The sequence below is a fragment of the Ovis aries genome, chromosome 6 (genome assembly GCF_016772045.2).
Source record: "Ovis aries strain OAR_USU_Benz2616 breed Rambouillet chromosome 6, ARS-UI_Ramb_v3.0, whole genome shotgun sequence".
In the NCBI taxonomy this organism is placed as follows: Eukaryota; Metazoa; Chordata; class Mammalia; order Artiodactyla; family Bovidae; genus Ovis; species Ovis aries.
The window spans coordinates 46,648,031-46,666,308 of record NC_056059.1 but is presented as its reverse complement, the minus strand read 5'-3'; the positions used below and the strand labels follow the sequence as shown (position 1 = coordinate 46,666,308).

Sequence of the window (18,278 nt, the reverse complement as noted above, 5' to 3'; positions counted from 1 at the left end):
TCATCTTGACTATTTTATCAGTAAGTAAGAACTTAGAGCAAAGTAAAAGAAAGTTTTCTATCTTCTTTTAATTAGCAAACTGAAATTAAGCAAAAATTTGAATATGCATGTTTGCTAAATATGGATATTTGATCCAGAAATCTATAGAAAATATATAAAGACAATGCTTTTAAGCTTATCACATATTTTCTCAAAAAGAGAAAAAAATCAAAGTTAAATAATGTTCTAATAAAAGTATTTTATAAACTAACTGCTAGGAACTCAAAGTATTAAATGCCAAGTCTTTCTAAGGAGGTAAAATTTTTAAAACAGGTTTATGGGTGTGAAATTTGAAATATTCTGTTCATGTATCTCCTTAATTATGATACATCTGCATAGGTACCTTATTTTAAGTGACTGAAAAGTAACTGAACAAAACATTCTGATAAAGAATTCTTTGTAAGAAGTATTCTCCCTCCCTCCCTCCTCTAATGTACCACCTACAACAATTGTTTTGGAGTTGCTATAGTGTGTGCAGGTCACACTTTTACAGTGAATATAAAAGTGTAAAGTACAGAAAGTATTTTATTCAATAAAATCAAGATTGCCTTTCTGATATTAATTTCTATTTACAGATCTGTCATTTTGAGTACAGAAAATCAAGATCATTATTAACTCCAGAATGCAAGTGTAAAAGCAGCCGTTGCACATTGTAACAATCATTATTTGGGATTACTGCTTTTATTCTATAATGATACTTCTGGAAAAATTCTAAATCTATTTTTGAAATGGAAGTAGTTCCTCTGCAGAGACAGGACTTGTTAACTTAGCTGCTGGTCGACAAAGTTAGTAGGTGATCCAACTCTGATCTACACAGTTAGATCAGAACAAGAATTACTACCTCTTTTACAAGAGCTGATGCACTAAAAAAAGGCCTAAAGTACACTCTAAACTGTTTTGCCAACTGTTACTTTTAAAGTGTCACCTCAAAAGATCAGCAGTATCATTTGGTTTAAAATTGCTCTAAAATAAAGCACAAAGCTTATTCTTTCAAAAAGGAAGCAAGTGATTTTTGATAGTGCTGTTTACAGAGGGAGATTTAAAACACATCTACACGCATGCACATACACACGCATACACACATTGCAAAGGCCAGAGGTACAGCTTTTATAATACTTATGTTAGTGCTTGCTTTTCTTAAAAACAGCATTATTATAAATTATTATTAATATCATGATTAATTTATTAATAATAATTACTATTATATGTAATTTTAATATATGTGTATACTTAGGTATGTATATAATTACAATATGTGCATATATTACATATTACAAATTATGATTAATTTATAGTTATATACAATATATAATTATTACTGCTACCATCAGTGGTGGCCTGTTACATCAGGTACTGTGTTAATAAAAGACTCACATTTTATTTAATTCTCACAACCACTCTATGATATAAAAATTATTACCCATATTTAAGCATAGGTAAATTGAAGCTTGAAGAAATTTATCTCATTCAGCAACTTATTTCAAATAAGTTGGGGAGCTAGGAGTTGAAACTAGGTCGTATGATTTCAAAGAAAACCCGTGTTTTTAACCACTGTCTAGCGGAAAATCCCATGGATGGAGGAGCCTGGAAGGCTGCAGTCCATGGGGTCGCTAAGAGTCGGACACGACTGAGCGACTTCACTTTCAATTTTCACTTTCATGCATTGGAGAAGGAAATGGCAACCCACTCCAGTGTTCTTGCCTGGAGAATCCCAGGGACGGGGGAGCCTGGTGGGCTGCCGTCTATGAGGTCACACAGAGTCGGACACGACTGAAGCGACTTAGCAGCAGCAGCAGCAATTAACTATTAGTTGGCTGCAATTATTAGTTTGCTATTTATTAAAATATTTAAATCAATGATTTGTATATCAATGGGCTTAAGCAAAAAAAAATTCTCTAAAATATTTCAAAAAGAATGTGTTACATATTTTTCTTTATTGAATCTATTACCTGTCTGTTGGTGATTTCTCTTCATTTTCATTTTATTTCCTAAAATAAAATGTTCTTATACTTAGAAAAATAATATTCCCATATAAAATATCAATTTTTAGAGCTATAAAAATGGTACATATTTTCAAAGTAACTGTAGGGACAAACTACTCATTTACATACACTGAGGAGTCTATCTTTATTTTACCCTATTCTAATTCCCAATTCTACCACACATCCTCACTGACCTAAACTGGTGGACTCCACTTATTAAAATTTTATGGAGTTGGCCAAAAAGGTCATTGGGTTCTTCTACAAGATCTTACAGAAAAACCTTAATGAACTTTCTGGCCAACCCTACACTTATTGCTTATGTATCACACTATCCAATTAATTACTACTAATAAAAACATCTATGTTAAATACATAGTGATTAAATTATACATTAATCTTATCTTAGAACTCTAAACTACAGTGAATTTGCAAATTTAAAAAGGGGATACATATAAGACTAAAAAAATATATTTCTGTTTTGAAACATGGGTCTTTGAAGAATAAATATCAAATTTGGCTCATCCTTCCTCTTCTTCTTACCTCAGGGTGACTGGAGATATTCAAAATGAGAGCCCACAGTTCAGCTCTCAGGGCTGTGGGACTTCCTTGTCTGATATACTGTTGAGCAGCAGCACTATCTTGTTCTGTTAGAACTGTTAAAAGTATATTAGAATCTCATTAGCAAATGTGTAATGTAAGAAATACATTGAAATCTTTACAATTTTTTTTAGGAAGCTAACATTTCATCTTTGTATCTTACGTAATTAAAACATATCTTGGCAATCTTCTTTTACTCTCTGATTTTTGATGTGGTCTTATTTACAGTCCTGTACGTTTTCAGCCTTAGGCTCCTCCACCTCCTACCTTACCTGAAAGTTTTTTTAATGTAAGTACCTTGAATTCCTGTGCTTTAACTATAGTTTCATGGATCTGCAACTAATGATGCATATATATAATAAATTTTGGATTTGAAGATCACATCAAATCATATCTACAGAAAATTTAAATTTCCTAAGCATATTCTACTAAATCATGAATGTTCTAGTATTTGGAAGTAGTATGCTATCTGAAGTATTATGACTAAGAATTCTACAAATGTAGATATCCATTCTATTAGATTATCTTTTAACTATCTGCCAAAATCAACAGAAGAAGTGAAGAAGTGAAGTTGCTCAGTCATGTCTGACTCTTTGCGACCCCATTGACTGTAGCCTACCAGGCTTCTCCATCTATGGGATTTTCCAGGCAAGAGTGCCAGAGCGGGTTGCCATTTCCTTCTCCAGGACAATGAACAGAAAAGAGGAAATTTTTAAGAACTGAAAACACAAAGGATCCAATAACATTTTAAGGCCCCAAATTATTCAGAAGTGGTCAGGTTCACAAAATTAATATATTATCCTTTTGTTTCAATCTTTATTTTAATGAAAATATTAACTATAGGAATTAAGCCCCCTTCCAAAACAAACAAAGCCAAAATATAAAAAAGTAAAAACAAAAGAAGAAATACTAGACATCTGCTAATACTTGTCTAACAGTACTGTTTTCTTATATTCTTAAAAGAAAAAGGAAAAAAACCTTACACTAAATGAAAATGAGAAGACCAAAAGAAACAAAGGGACCACGTGAAATAAAAAGATGAAACGTATTCTTTAACTTGCAATTGTGTTTAATGAAAATATCAAATCATATAAATACAGTCCTCTAGATTCTGAAAACTGAACTAGGGAGTTTAGACCATAATAATATAACTGTCAGAAGGTTCATTCTGACACAAAGACTTATCTGCACTTTATATTTCAAAGACTAAACAGGATTTATATAAACAAGGAAAAGAAACTTCAAAAGATGGGGAAAATTTATTCTCCAGAATGCTGACAGCTGCTCAGTTATTAAGTCCTACCACTGTGAACAGTCACCAGGAAGCGTGGCAGTCATCACTTTCTCCTGATGCAGGAGCATATTCCTATTAACATTAATGAGAAGGGTGTGGGCACATCAAAGAGCGAACCTGACTCTCATTTTAAAATGAAATTCTACTGTTTAATGGATTAAGCTAATATCCTTGAGAAATGTGTGGCTGCATTTATCTTTTCCTTTTTAGTGAATCATCTGCGTACTTCTTTACGTGCTGTTTATTGATAATGCCAAAATGATGCATTTCCCCTCTTTATAAAGATTCCTACTGTTTTATCTACATTGTTAATTATGATTCCTTTTTAGGTCTTCAGCTCTTCAGGGATTAAATTTCAGATGAGGGCATATGATGCAGACATTTACTTAAAACTGTCTCATTTTCAGAAATTAAAATAAGTTTAATCAAAAGCTTATCATTTTCTCAAGAGGGAGGAGATACATGTGTACTAAACAGCTGATTCATGTTATTGTGCAGCAGAAACCAACACATTGTAAAGCAATTATCTTCCAATTAAAAATTTTAAAAAAAGCTTACCTTTTTGCCCAATACGTACATGCTCATTTTCAAAAAGCTCTAAAAATGATAAAATAACATTTTTAGACACAAATATAATCAGTCACATTTAGAATAATATTATGTATACTTTTCTAGTGTTGATGCTTCTAATTATATTCAAAGCTGGAATAGCTCTACAGGAAACTATGAGAATATATGTAGAAAAGTCTTTTTTCTAAGTTGTTTAAAGTTTATAGAAATTAAAAGAAAATTAAGTATATTTAATCAGAAGAAAAAATTGATAAACTAACTTCCTTTGTTAAAATAGTATAAAATACCTTCTCATAACACAAGTTTCTGTCCATTCATCTTTGATTTTTCCCCCTAAAAACAAAACTTATTGACAGCTTCATTTGCAAGCCCCTACTTCCACTCCAAACTAGCATGAAAGCATACCTAATAAGAGCATTAATACTATATAGGTAATCCCACTATAAAAATGCCATTTTAAAAGTTTATATGGGAAAAACAAACATTTGTTTTTAAAGTACCAATCATAATAGAAAAAAAAAACCCTCCTAAACTTGGTCATATTCAACTCAAGAAACTTCTGTTCATTAAAGACATCATTGAGAGTGAAAAGGTGAGTCACAGAGTGGGAGAATATATTTGCAATATATATCTATCCAGCAAAGGTCTTGTACTTAGAACACAGAAAGCACTCCCAGTAAGTCAACTTAAAAAAGACAACTATCCAATACAAATATGCAGAAGATGTGAACAGGTTCTTTACAAAAGAGGTAATCCAAAGGACCAATAAACATATGAGAAAATGCTCATCCATGTTAGTCATCAGAAAAATGAAATTAAATAATTATTAAATAAAAACCACCACAATGGCTAAATGCAAAGGAAATAGAACAAATGAGCTTCTCATACAAAGGTGGTAGGAGTGTTAATCAGTCCAACCACCTTGGAAAACCATTTGGCAACATCTACGAACACTGAATGTATGCACACCCTGCAACAGTTAGCATCATTACTCTCACATATGAATCTTAATATGCGCCTATATGTACCATATATGCAGGTCAGGAAGCAACAGTTAGAACTGGACATGGAACAACAGACAAATAGGAAAAGGGGTACGTCAAGGCTATATATTGTCACCCTGCTTATTTAACTTCTATGCAGAGTACATCATGAGAAATGCTGGACTGGAAGAAGCACAAGCTGGAATCAAGATTGCCGGAAGAAATATCAATAACCTCCGATATGCAGATGACACCACCCTTATGGCAGAAAGTGAAGAGGAACTAAAAAGCCTCTTGATGAAAGTGAAAGAGGAGAATGAAAAAGTTGGCTTAAAGCTCAACATTCAGAAAATGAAGATCATGGCATCTGGTCCCATCACTTCATGGGAAATAGATGTGGAAACAGTGGAAACAGTATCAGACTTTATTTTTTGGGGCTCCAAAGTCACTGCAGTTGGTGACTGCAGCCATGAAATTAAAAGATGCTTACTCCTTGGAAGGAAAGTTATGACCAACCTAGATAGCATATTGAAAAGCAGAGACATTACTTTGCCAACAAAGGTCCGTCTAGTCAAGGCTATGGTCTTTCCCGTGGTCATGTACGGATGTGAGAGTTGGACTGTGAAGAAAGCTGAGTGCCAAAGAATTGATGCTTTTGAACTGTGGTGTTGGAGAAGACTCTTGAGAGTCCCTTGGACTGCAAGGAGATCCAACCAGTCCATTCTAAAGGAGATCAGCCCTGGGTGTTCTTTGGAAGGAATGATGCTAAAGCTGAAACTCTAGTACTTTGGCCACGTCATGCAAAGAGTTGATTCATTGGAAAAGACTCTGATGCTAGGAGGGCTTGGGGGCAGGAGGAAAAGTGGATGACAGACGATGAGATGGCTGGATGGCATCACAGACTCGATGGATATAAGTTTGAGTGAACTCCGGGAGTTGGTGATGGACAGGGAGGCCTGGTGTGCTGCAATTCATGGGGTCGCAAAGAGTCAGACACGACTGAGTGACTGAACTGAACTGAACTGAATATGTACCTTACACAAGAATATTCACAGCAGCACTATTGTAATACAATCAGCCCTCCAAATCTGTGGGTTCCACACCTGTGGATTCAACCAACCTCAGACTGAAATATCTAAAAAAAATTCTAGAAAATTCCAAAAAACAAATCTTGGATTTGCTGTGTGCTAAGTTTTAAAAAGCAAAACTTGAATTCATGTAAATGAACTGTTGTTGGCATACCCTGCTGTAGTCTCCCACCGTGTCATGGATTCATGCTGTTTACAAGGTAAACACGAACCAAGCATTTGCAAAATAAAGCAGAAAGAAGTTGAAATTTGTGGAAGTATTAATGCTGGCCCTACAATTGAAAAAATGGTCTCTGGTTCATGATAAAATGCTTGCAAAGGCTTTAACTGTGTGGCTGGAGGACGTGTCACAGAAGCATATTCCTGTTGACAGCAAGATGAGGTGTGAAAAAGCACTTAGCCCCTGTGAGCACCACTATGAGGGGCTGAGGAGAATGGAGCCTGAAGCTCACAAGGGATGGCTGGCTAGCTTTGTGAAGTGCTACAACCACGAGAACTTAGAGATCACGGGAGAATCAGTACTGGCTGATGCAGAGACAGCTTCAGCATTCCCAGAAGAGCTCAAAAACTTACAGAAGAGATAGGGCATCTTCCAGAGCAGATCTTCAGTTGTGATGAAGTGGGCATGTTCTGGAAGGAGATGCCCAATAACACCTATTTCCATAAGAATGTAAAGCAAGCTCCAGGGTTCAGGACCTGGAAAGATCACCTTATTCTGGTGCTATGCGGTCATGTGATCGAGCCAGGCTTCATCTACTGAGCAAGCAATCCCCAAGCCCACAAGAACTAAAACAAAAATTGCCGGCCCATGTTCTGGCAATGTGAGAAGGTTTGGGTGAAGGCCATCTTGTTCTTGGAGAGGTTCCACCAGTGCTTCATTCCTGAAGTAAAAGGATGAAGAGAAGGGGCTGCCATTTCAAGGTCCTCCTCTTAGCTGAGAATGCTCCTGGCCAACCCCAATCTCTCTGCTCCACCAGTGAGAATGTGGAAGGCTGCTCCTGTTTCCTAGCTCTCTGTCAGTGCGGCAGCAGGGCATCCAGGTGACTTACGTCCACCTCACTTGCAGAAGGTTCCCCGCTGTCCTTGACGCTAACTGCCTGCAGTAGCAGGAGCAGCAGCAGCCTCAGTAGTGATTTACGAAAGAGCTTCACAACTGCAGGTGCAAGTCTGCCCACTGCAGAGACTGAAGATGCCCTAAAGCCTGATGCATGCTGGAGGCCATTCTGGAATGAAGCAATCAGTGACTCAGGGACTTCCCCAATATTGATGTGGAAATCAAGAATATTTTGAATGTTTCAAGGAAAGTTTGGTAGGGAAGATTTCTCTGACATAACTGACTGATGACAATGTTGAGGACCACACAGAAGAGCATAGAGAAACCCTTACCAAAAAGGAACTTGAAGATACGCTGAAATCCTATACACACGGATGGTGATGATAATAACGATGTAGAAGATTTAGAGGAGGCAGAGTCGTCAATCCAGACACTTGAAAAATTTGCAGCAGTTTTTCAAATATGATTAGACACAGAGAATATGTGTGTATGTGGAAGTGGGGATGGAGGTGGCAGAAGGGGGAAAGACAGAATGAGGAGGCAAGAGATGAAACGTGAATAGGAAAAACAGTGCTTATCTTTGACACAGGGGATCAAGATTGAAAGGCGGTAGGAAAGGACTTCATTTTATTGATCTGGGTGGTAATTTAATAGGAGTGTCCAAATATAAAAATTTATTGAGCCATTCTCTTAGGACACATGTACTTTCCTATATGTATTATACAGTAACAAAGGTTTTAAAATGATAATAATATATAGCTATGTTATATATTAATATGTTATATTAATTTATATTAATATAAAACATATACATATAACACATAGTATATGCTCAATAATTGTTTATTATTATTATTATTATTATTAGCAACAATAATAAGTGGCCAACTTCCTTATCTTACAGTGGAAGAAACAAGTCTCAAAATACAAAGTGACTTTTCCAAGTCACAAAACTAGCCAGTGGCAGAGGAAAAGACAAGAACAGTTCCATGACTCCTATCTATTATGATTAGTACAACAATATAGACCGTCCATATTTTAAGTCAATTTTTACTTCCTGTTTATTATGATTAAGACACAAATATATAGAACAGTCTTTTGGACTCTGTGGGAGAGGGAGAAGGTGGGATGACTTGGGAGAATGGCATTGAAACATGTAAAATGTCATAAAAGAAATGAATCGCCAGTCCAGGTTCGATGCAGGATACAGGATGCTTGGGGCTGGTGCACTGGGATGACCCAGAGGGATGGTATGGGGAGGGGAGGTGGGAGGGGGGTTCAGGATTGGGAACACGTGTACACCCGTGGCGGATTCATGTTGATGTATGGCAAAACCAATACAATATTGTGAAGTAATTAGCCTCCAATTAAAATGAATAAATTTAAATTAAAAAAATAAATATTAATCCAGTCTTTTATGAAAATATTGGCATTTAAGCACAAGAAGAGAGATGGGGAAATGTTCTAGATGAAATCACACCAATTTTAAAACCTATGTTTGTTTATACAAGATAGCATGTCAGTGTTCACTTAACTTGGTGATATGAAAAATAATAAAGATAGTAACAGCAAATAAAGGGAAATATGAGTGCTGCCAATGAAAAATTTTGCCAACAAAATGACTTATGTATGTCTTACAAATTTTCAAAATTGTTTTAAAGACCCTCAAATAAAAAGACAATATCTAATTGAATGCTAATAAATATACAAGATTCTATACGATAATTAATAGTAACCAAGGAGAGACAAAAAGCAAGTTAGTTGACAGATATTAAAAAGTTACTGGATTAATTTGGAAATGACAAGATAAACCTTAACCTAACTCTCATTTTCATTTATTATGTGCCATATGGGAGAAATACTAACCAGGAGGCACTTGTGTCGAGTCATCTATACCCAGCTGTCCTGTAGTTAAGCCAAGTTCTACAAAGAATTCTTTCTGAAAAAATAACACACAGAATTACCATACATCTCAGACTTTTCTACACGTTATTTAAAAAATAATCTTCACCTAGACATCAACTCAAATGAAAATCACAATGTAAAATAAATCTTTGCTTCATTCAAATATCTAAAAAAGAAAATGATATTATTGAACCTTTAAATAGTAATACTTTAGTCCACAATTTTCCCTTTTTAGATAACAAACTAGTCAGTAAAAGTAAAGAATAATTATTCTTTTGAGTAAAGAACTAATAACATTCAAATCTTTCCTTAAACATACATATACAAATAGCACATGCAGTACTTATAAATTTTATTTTATAAATTCATTGTCTAAAATTACCAATATAATTCTATATCTGTGCTTTGTATGGTACTGTACTTCACTCAGCTCTTAATCAAATAAACACGGCAAATATCCAAAACAACTTAAATTAATTTTTAAGTAAAATTAGACTATCAAGTGCTCTGCTAAAATAAGAATAAATTAGATTTATTCTCCAGACTTCCTCTACTTATCTACTAATGTCTAAGGAAAGTAACCCTGTTTGTCTGTTTTTTTTAAACACATAAGAACCTCACAGTATTCACATTATTTTTATTTCCTAAGTAATTAAATATTTCTATCAATACTTGCCTCAGTCTTTTGTTACTATTCTAATTGCTAAAACCAAACTTCCTTCTTCTTTAAAAATGGAATTAGTTTTAACCCTTCATAATTATCTATGATTATTTAAATTAGTGATGTGTCCCTCATAAAACAGTTCTTCAGCATAACACATACATTTTATTTTTGTATAGATTTTAAATAACTGTCATTATATTTCAATCTTTTAACTAAAAACTTGATTTTCATCTATATCTCAAAAAAGCACTGCAACTTATGTTACCAATTTTTAATAACTAAAGAGATAAAACTTTACTGCTTTGGACTATTTTTTATTCTATATCAGTAGTGTAAGTGTTAGTCACTCAGTCGTGTCTAACTCTGTGACCCTATGGACAATAGCCTGCCAGGCTCTTCTGTCCATGGAATTCTCCAGGCAAGAACACTGGAGTGGGTAACCACTCCCTTCTCCAGGGGATCTTCCTGACCCAGGGATTAAACCCGGGTCTCCTGCATTGCAGGCAGATTCTTTATTGTCTGAGCCACCAGGGAAGCCCTGGGCCCTAATTGCAGATTTTCTTCTTTAGGAACATGTATTACCTTTTCTGCAACCTCTATCAAAGCATATAATTATATCATATTGAAATTATCTTTTTACTGTCCATTTCCTCACTAGCCTGAAGCTCTTGGAAGACAGTCCTATCTCTTACACACATTTGCACCTCCAGTACTTAGCACAGTGCTTAGTGACATGTAACAAAGAGGAGTTAATAAATAGTGAACCACTCTACTGAGCTCTAGTTCCAACCTGCTGCCTGTACATGACTGAACAGGAACTAGTCTGCAACTTCTTTTTAGAGTTAATACATTTTGGTTTCAAGAAATTCCCTTTTGGCAAGATAGAGGTACAGGATTAAGAGATACAAACTACTACATATAAAGTAAATAAGCTACAACAATATATTGTACAACACAGGAATATAGTCAATATTTTATAACGATAAGTGAAGTATATCACTTTGGGAGGGAGGTGGGAAGGGGGTTCATGTTTGGGAACGCATGTAAGAATTAAAGATTTTAAAATTAAAAAAATAAATAAAAAATAAAATAAAATAAACCACCAAAAATAAAAAATAAATAAATAAAATAAAAATTGTGAATCAATATGTTGCATACCTGAAACTTATGTAATATTGTACATCAACTATACCTCAAAAAAATCCTTTTTAATACGCATGAGTCTGCATAACACTGTGAGCTAGGTTTGAGGGCCATCTATTGTAGGATCATATAAGACTCATTGAGTCTCACCAAGTTCAGTACTCACACAGACAGACCAGGGTTACAGATAAACCATGCACTCTGGAGGTAGAACCATTATCACCAGCCACATGATTCAGGAAATGGGGACAACTATCCCTAATGCCTGAAGACATTAAGTATGGTCACAGTTTCTTGAAAATCGGTCACAGGATTCTGATTCTCCAATAGCTACGAATGTATCTACACCAGCTCCAGGTCCCCTCAGACAGACAGAAGGCATAATTAGCCCCACTTACAACATGCTAAAGCTGAGCACCGAAGAACTAATGCTTTTGAACTGTGGTGTTGGAGAAGACTCTTGAGAGTCCCTTGGACTGCAAGGAGATCCAACCAGTCCATTCTAAAGGAGATCAGCCCTGGGTGTTCTTTGGAAGGAATGATGCTAAAGCTGAAACTCTAGTACTTTGGCCACGTCATGCAAAGAGTTGACTCATTGGAAAAGACTTTGATGCTGGGAGGGATTGCAGGCAGGAGGAGAAGGGGACAACAGAGGATGAGATGGCTGGATGGCATCACCAACTCAGTGGACATGAGTTTGAGTGAACTCCGGGAGTTGGTGATGGACAGGGAGGCCTGGCGTACTGTGATTCATGGGGTCGCAGAGTCAGACACGACTGAGCAACTGAACTGAACTGAACTGAACCCTTTTTATAAATCATCATTCCCTGCTTCTTTACCTAGCAAACGCCTTCAAACTATTTCAAATGTCAGTACCTCTGAGAAGACCTTCTACACTTCATGAGAAGAACCTGCCACTTCCTCTTCTATACAGCCATATCACTTTATATAAACCTCTCCTAAGAGGACTTTTAACATCTTTTAAAATAATGTCTTAAAAATTGTTTTTTATGACAGTTATAGTACTAATGCTTAACATTTACTGCTTACTATGTTTCAAGGACCACTGATATGCTTTATATTTATGTATTAATTTCCTAAGGCTGCCATTTTAAAAAGTACCACTAACTGGCTAGCTTTAAAAACAGAAGGGTGCTTCCCTGGTGGCTCAGACAGCGTCTGCCTGCAATGCGGGAGACCCAGGTTAGATCCCTGGGTCAGCAAGATCCCCTGGAAAAGGAAATGGCAACCCATTTCAGTACTCTTGCCTGGAAAATCCCATGGACAGAGGAGCCTGGCAGGCTACAGTCCATGGGGTCACAAAAGAGATGGACACGACTGAGCAACTTCACTTTCACTTTAAACAACAGAAACTCCCAGTTTCTCACAGTTCTGGAGGCTAGAGGTTCAAAACGTTAACAAGATCACGCTTTCCCTGACGGCTCCAGGAGCGAATCTGTCCCATGTCCTTCTCTTAGCTTCCGGTGTTGCTGGGTGTGTTCCCTGGCTTATACGTGCAACACTCCAATCTCTGCCTGTCATACGACATTCTCCTTGTGAGTCTCTCTTCTCCTCTTCTTTTAAGGACACCAGTCATATTGGCTTTTGAGCTCACCCTACTCCAGTAAGACATCATCTTAATTTCATTGCACCTGCAAGGGTCCTGTACAGGTATTCAAGGTCAGGATTCAACATAACTTTTCGGTGGGGGGGGGGGGGAGCGGGTCACAAGTCAACCCATAACATATCTTAAGATATTGATCAATACAATACTTTTATGAGATACTATTATCCATATATTGAATAAGAAAACTAAAGCTCAAGGTTAAGAAAACTTGCCCAAGGTCACACAACCTGAGTGGTACAGCAACAGAGTAAACCAGGTTAGTTGGCTTCAGAATCTAATTATCTAACCACCATGCTATGCTATCTTTTCATACATTAAACTTAAGTCAAACCAGCTAAAAGACTTAACAACAACCATAACAAAACATTAGTTCCCTATTAATGCACTCCTCTCCAACACACAAATACACACAATCACAATTACTCCACTATGCAGGAACAACCACTTTCAGCATTTTTCCTGGTGTTCATATCCATATTTTGGAAATCCTCTGGTGGCCCAGGGGTTAGGAATCCACTCTCTCACTGCCGAGGGCCTGAGTTCAATCCCTGGCTGGGCAACTAAGATCCCACAAACCATGCAGCATGGCCAGAAAACAAACAAACAAACATATATCCATATTTCAAGTAACAGGTACATTCTGCTATTTTAAATTTAGCAGTTTCAAATAACTATTAAATCTGTTAGTGATAAATGTGGATTTTTAGCTCAGTACATTCTCTTCTCCTCCCTCTATCATTCCAACATAAGTATGTATCAATGCCTAATTACATCTATATTGACTTTGTTATTATTAGTTAAATATTACTCACTGCTGAGGAATGTAGTATGCTATAAATATGTTTCCTTTCTTGTACTTTTTTCCATACAGTTCATAATTAAACCATTTTTTCACTTATGCATTTTCTCTACTTCCCTCTTCCTCCTCCCTTTAACAACTCTGAAAAGACCCTCCACAATAATTCTGCATGTGGTTAGCATGTCATCACATCATCTACATTTTTGGTGCTTTTCTTGCAAGGTCTCATCATGGAACCCTACAACCTCCTGCTCCACTATGGATTGCTCTGCTCTGGTCCTGTTGCACAGACTGGCCTAGAAATTCTCTTCACTGGCATTCTGGAACTTATTCTACTTTTAGGTTGGAAATCCCATTTCCTAGATCCTTTATTTTGCTCTTTTTGTTTATGATCTTGTTTTAGAGCATTTCTACCAGTAGCTCCATGAATTAGAATATTTTAGGTCATGTACATCTGAAAACAAATACTTCAACTTCACATTTGATTGACCGGTGGTTATATACAGAATTCTAGGCTTGAAATCATTCAGGTTTTTAAAGGCTTTACTGAAAAATCCTCTGGCTTCCAGTCTTCCTGCTGAGAAGTCAGATGCCACTCTGACGCCTGAAACATTATATATACTCTGTTCTTCCATGAAAACTTTTTAGTCTTCTCCTTTTCAGGTGCCTTGCTATGGGTCTTCTTTCATTCATAGAACTGGGTACGGGGTAGGTCTTTTCATAATGAAGATTCCTGTCTTTCAGTTCTTGAAATTTTTTTTAACTCCTTGCCTTCTGTATTCTCTTTCTGGAACTCCTACTGGCCAGGTGTCAGCCTATCTGGACTGACCATCTAATTAAAAAAATCTTTTCCCATTTATTTTTCATCTCATTGGCGTTTTGCTTTTACACTGTCTTTTGATAGAGATTTCCTGGTATTTCTACTGATTGTTTTTGTACACCATATTTTTTATTTCCCTAACTCTCTACTCATTTTTTTTGCACATCATATTTTTGATTCCTAAAAGCTCGTTTTCACTTTCTAATGTCTTGTTTTGTTGTTCTAATGAAATTCTGTTCCTGTTTCATGAGTAATCTTTTCTCTGAGAATATTAATGTTTGCTTTAAGTCTTCTATTGGGAAGATACAGTTAACAAAAGGTTAACCTCTTTGTCCAGGTGAAGATTACTTTGTATTTACCTTCTCTTAGCACTGTTGCCCTGAAAATGTACTGGATTATGAAAAAAAAAATTGTGGAGAGGAAAGCCAGCTACATAACCAGCAATATAATTTACTGAAAAAAAAAAAGAAAGACACTTGACTGGTAAATTTCATCTGAAATGAAGGACTGTAAGTGGACTATAGAAACCTATTGGAAAACACAGGCCTTAGCTACCTGGCATGCCTCTTGAGAGGCATGGAAACTATGCTCTTGTGCATTACAAGAAACGGTTCCTATTGCACATGAGATTTTCCTATGCTGTACCTATGTAACCTTGTTACGTCCATTTGCAAGCATTCCTTGTAGGGGCTAGGAAGTAGCAGCTGGTAGGCTGTAAGGACTTCCAATGAAGATCTACATGATATATTGGCATGCCGTGTTTTCTGTTCTGTACAAATCTAATTGAACCTTATACCAGGTTTTGGCCTACTGTATCCTGCAAGTGTAGACGTAAATTCAAACCTGAAGTAACTATATTGGTGGTCATAATAATTACTCATTTCCTAAATTGGCTATTTCTTCTTCCTTATTTTTCTCTGCAGGGTCTGTTTTAGTTTTGAGCTGTGCTTTTCAAATTGTAAAATTTCAAATATCTGGAAAGCCTAGGCTGGTCAGTCATATTTTGGATTGAGGCAATGAACAACTGACTGGAAGCTCTGTCTCTGAGGCCTGCGCAGAGTATGATGGGCTTTACTCTGAAAAATTTTTATAGACAGCCAGCTTTCGCTTTCTTTCTTTTGGTCAACCTTCACTTAATTCTTCTGTTTTCAGTACAATGCTTCATTCCTATTCAGCTCTACATTTGAGGTCTCTGAGTTCATGGCCTTTCTGCAATGATTATATACACCTTTGGACTCCTGTGAGGGAGGAGGAGTCGCCAGGAAATGAAGGATGGGACAAGTCTGGGGGTCTAAACCCTTTTATACAATCTCCATTTTCAGCTCTATGTCTCCCCAATGCCTTCTATCACATGCGGTATCTCCATTTCCTCATTCTTTGCCAAGTTCTAGGGAGAAAATCATCTGGTCTCTTGTATCAGTCAGAGTCCAGTCAAGAAATAGAAACCATATCAGAAGTGTGAACATGGAAAAACAGAATTAACAAGTGCAGAAAGCAACTATGGCTTCTAGGCTGAAGGAGAGTGAACCAAGGAACGAAGAACTCAGGAAAGTCCCCCATGTCCTCAAGACTGAGGTTCAGACTTTTAAGGAGAGGGTGTGCCTGCCCAGGAACATGCAGACCAGAGGTGAAGAACAACCTTGCCAGTGAGTACAGGCTGGAGCTGGCTGACTAAGAGCTGCCACGTAGAATACTACTGGGTCTTCTGTTTGCTGATCTGCTGGCTTCTGTACATGGAGAGTCCCTTTATCCTACTGTGGTCTTGCAATGTCTCTCCAGAATCCTCTATTGACAAAGCCTAATGTCAAGCTACTTGGCAAAAAGGAAATGTTTACAAGGTCCAGCTCCAGTATAATAAAACAGGACTTTAAAAAAAGGTAGGTTTGCAAACCACAAATGGTCAGAATGGTCATCATCAAAAAGTCTACAAATAATAAATGCTGGAGAGAGTGTGGAGAAAAGGGAATTCTCCTATACTGTTGGTAGGAATGTAATTTGGTGCAGCCACTATGGAAAACAGTATGGAAGTTCCTTTAAAAACTAAAAATAGACTTATGATATGATCTAGCAATCCCACTCCTGTGCATATATCAAGAAAAGACAAAAACTCTAAATCAAAAATGTACACACACTCCAAGTTCATAGCAGCACAGTCGCAAAGAGTCAGACATGACTGAGCGACTGAACTGAACTGAACTGAAGACGTGGAAGCAACCTAAGTGTGCATCAACAGATGAATGTACAGAGAAGATGTGGTATATAGATACACAAAGGAATATTACTTGGCCATGAAAGAGAACAAAATATTGCCATTTACAGCAACATGGATGGATCTAGAGATTATCATCATAAGTGAAGTAAGTCAGACAGACAAATATTATACCATTTATGTAGAATCTCAAAAAATAAAACAAATGAACTTCCTTACAAAACAGAAATAGACTCACAGACATAGAAAACAAACTTACAGTTACCAAAGGGAGAAAGAGAGAGGTAGGGATAAATTAGGAGTATGAGATTAACATATATACACTACTATATATAAAATAGATAAATAACAAGGATTTACTATATAGTACTGGGGACTATATTCAATATCTTGTAATAACCTATAATGGAAAAGAATCTGAAAAACAATATATGTGTCTATCTGTGTATGTAACTGAATCACTTTAGTGTACACCTAAAACTAATACAATATTGTAAAGCAACCATAGTTCAATTTTTTTAAAAGGTAGATTTAGAACTGAAAGGTAATAAACCGATTACCGTCACACTTCTTATCCATACCTCCCACCTTTCAGAGTCAATAAGGCTTGACCTTCTTCTTCATGTCTGAGTCCTTCCTCATTCTCCCATCAGTTCTCTATCTTAATACTTTAAAATTTATTTGTGTCTTAGTTTCACCAAAGACAATATTTACATTTCTGTGCTCCTTACTATTTTGGGATAATTCACAAAAGAAAGACTGATGGTAATTTCTTAACTTCTTTGTAAGGAAATCTCTCCACTTTACTACAATTATTCTATTTTAAAACTAATTTCCTTACCAAAATGTGACAATCTGTCTTTAACTCATCTTATGTTCTTTTATCTCCCTCAGTGTCTTCCATATTAGGAGCTTAAAAAAAGGTTGGTTGAAATAAATGAAATGTATATTCCTTAAAATTTTTAAATAAAATTCACAATTTGTTTCAATAAGTTTTATAGCTATACATCAGGCACCTAAATCCCAATAAGAGGTCTTATAAGTCTATGCTGTTTACTAAAATAAGAAATAAGTAAAAGCATTTATAGGTCAATGAAAGCTCACCTTTAATCCTACTAGCAAAGCAACTCACTCTCTATAGAACATATTTACAATAAAAAAAAATTTTTTCACTTTATTCATTTATTTAATGAGCAGATTGTCCTACTACTTTAAATATATGTTGAACTAAAATATTTTTCCAGTGATTACCTTCAAAAATATATTAATTTATTTTGAAGTACCTATACTTACCAATTCAGGGATGTCTTTTACTTTGAGAGGAACTTGGATTAAACCCAAATGAGTCCTGAAACTAAGAGAATCACCATTTTCATAATTTGGGTTGCGAAGATTAATTAATACCTTTAAAAACAAATCCAATGAAATTGGTTAGTTTCTTTATACAAAATTTACACTTATAAAATTGGCAGTGATATTCTTAGTATATCACAACAAAATTGAA

General features: G+C 36.0%; 1 protein-coding gene across 4 annotated transcripts in view; it reads right to left on the bottom strand.

The window, feature by feature from the left end:
• The window catches only part of TBC1D19 (TBC1 domain family member 19), a 152,086-nt gene that overhangs the window by 73,551 nt on the left and 60,257 nt on the right, over positions 1 to 18,278 (bottom strand). For all 4 annotated transcript variants that reach the window (XM_060416951.1, XM_004009756.6, XM_060416952.1 and 1 more), the window contains 4 exons: positions 18,068 to 18,178; positions 9,474 to 9,546; positions 4,471 to 4,509; positions 2,562 to 2,674 (listed from right to left, as the gene is read on the bottom strand). In XM_060416951.1, the coding sequence (XP_060272934.1) occupies positions 2,562 to 2,674; positions 4,471 to 4,509; positions 9,474 to 9,546; positions 18,068 to 18,178 (336 nt within the window). The remainder of the gene's footprint in view (positions 1 to 2,561; positions 2,675 to 4,470; positions 4,510 to 9,473; positions 9,547 to 18,067; positions 18,179 to 18,278) is intronic.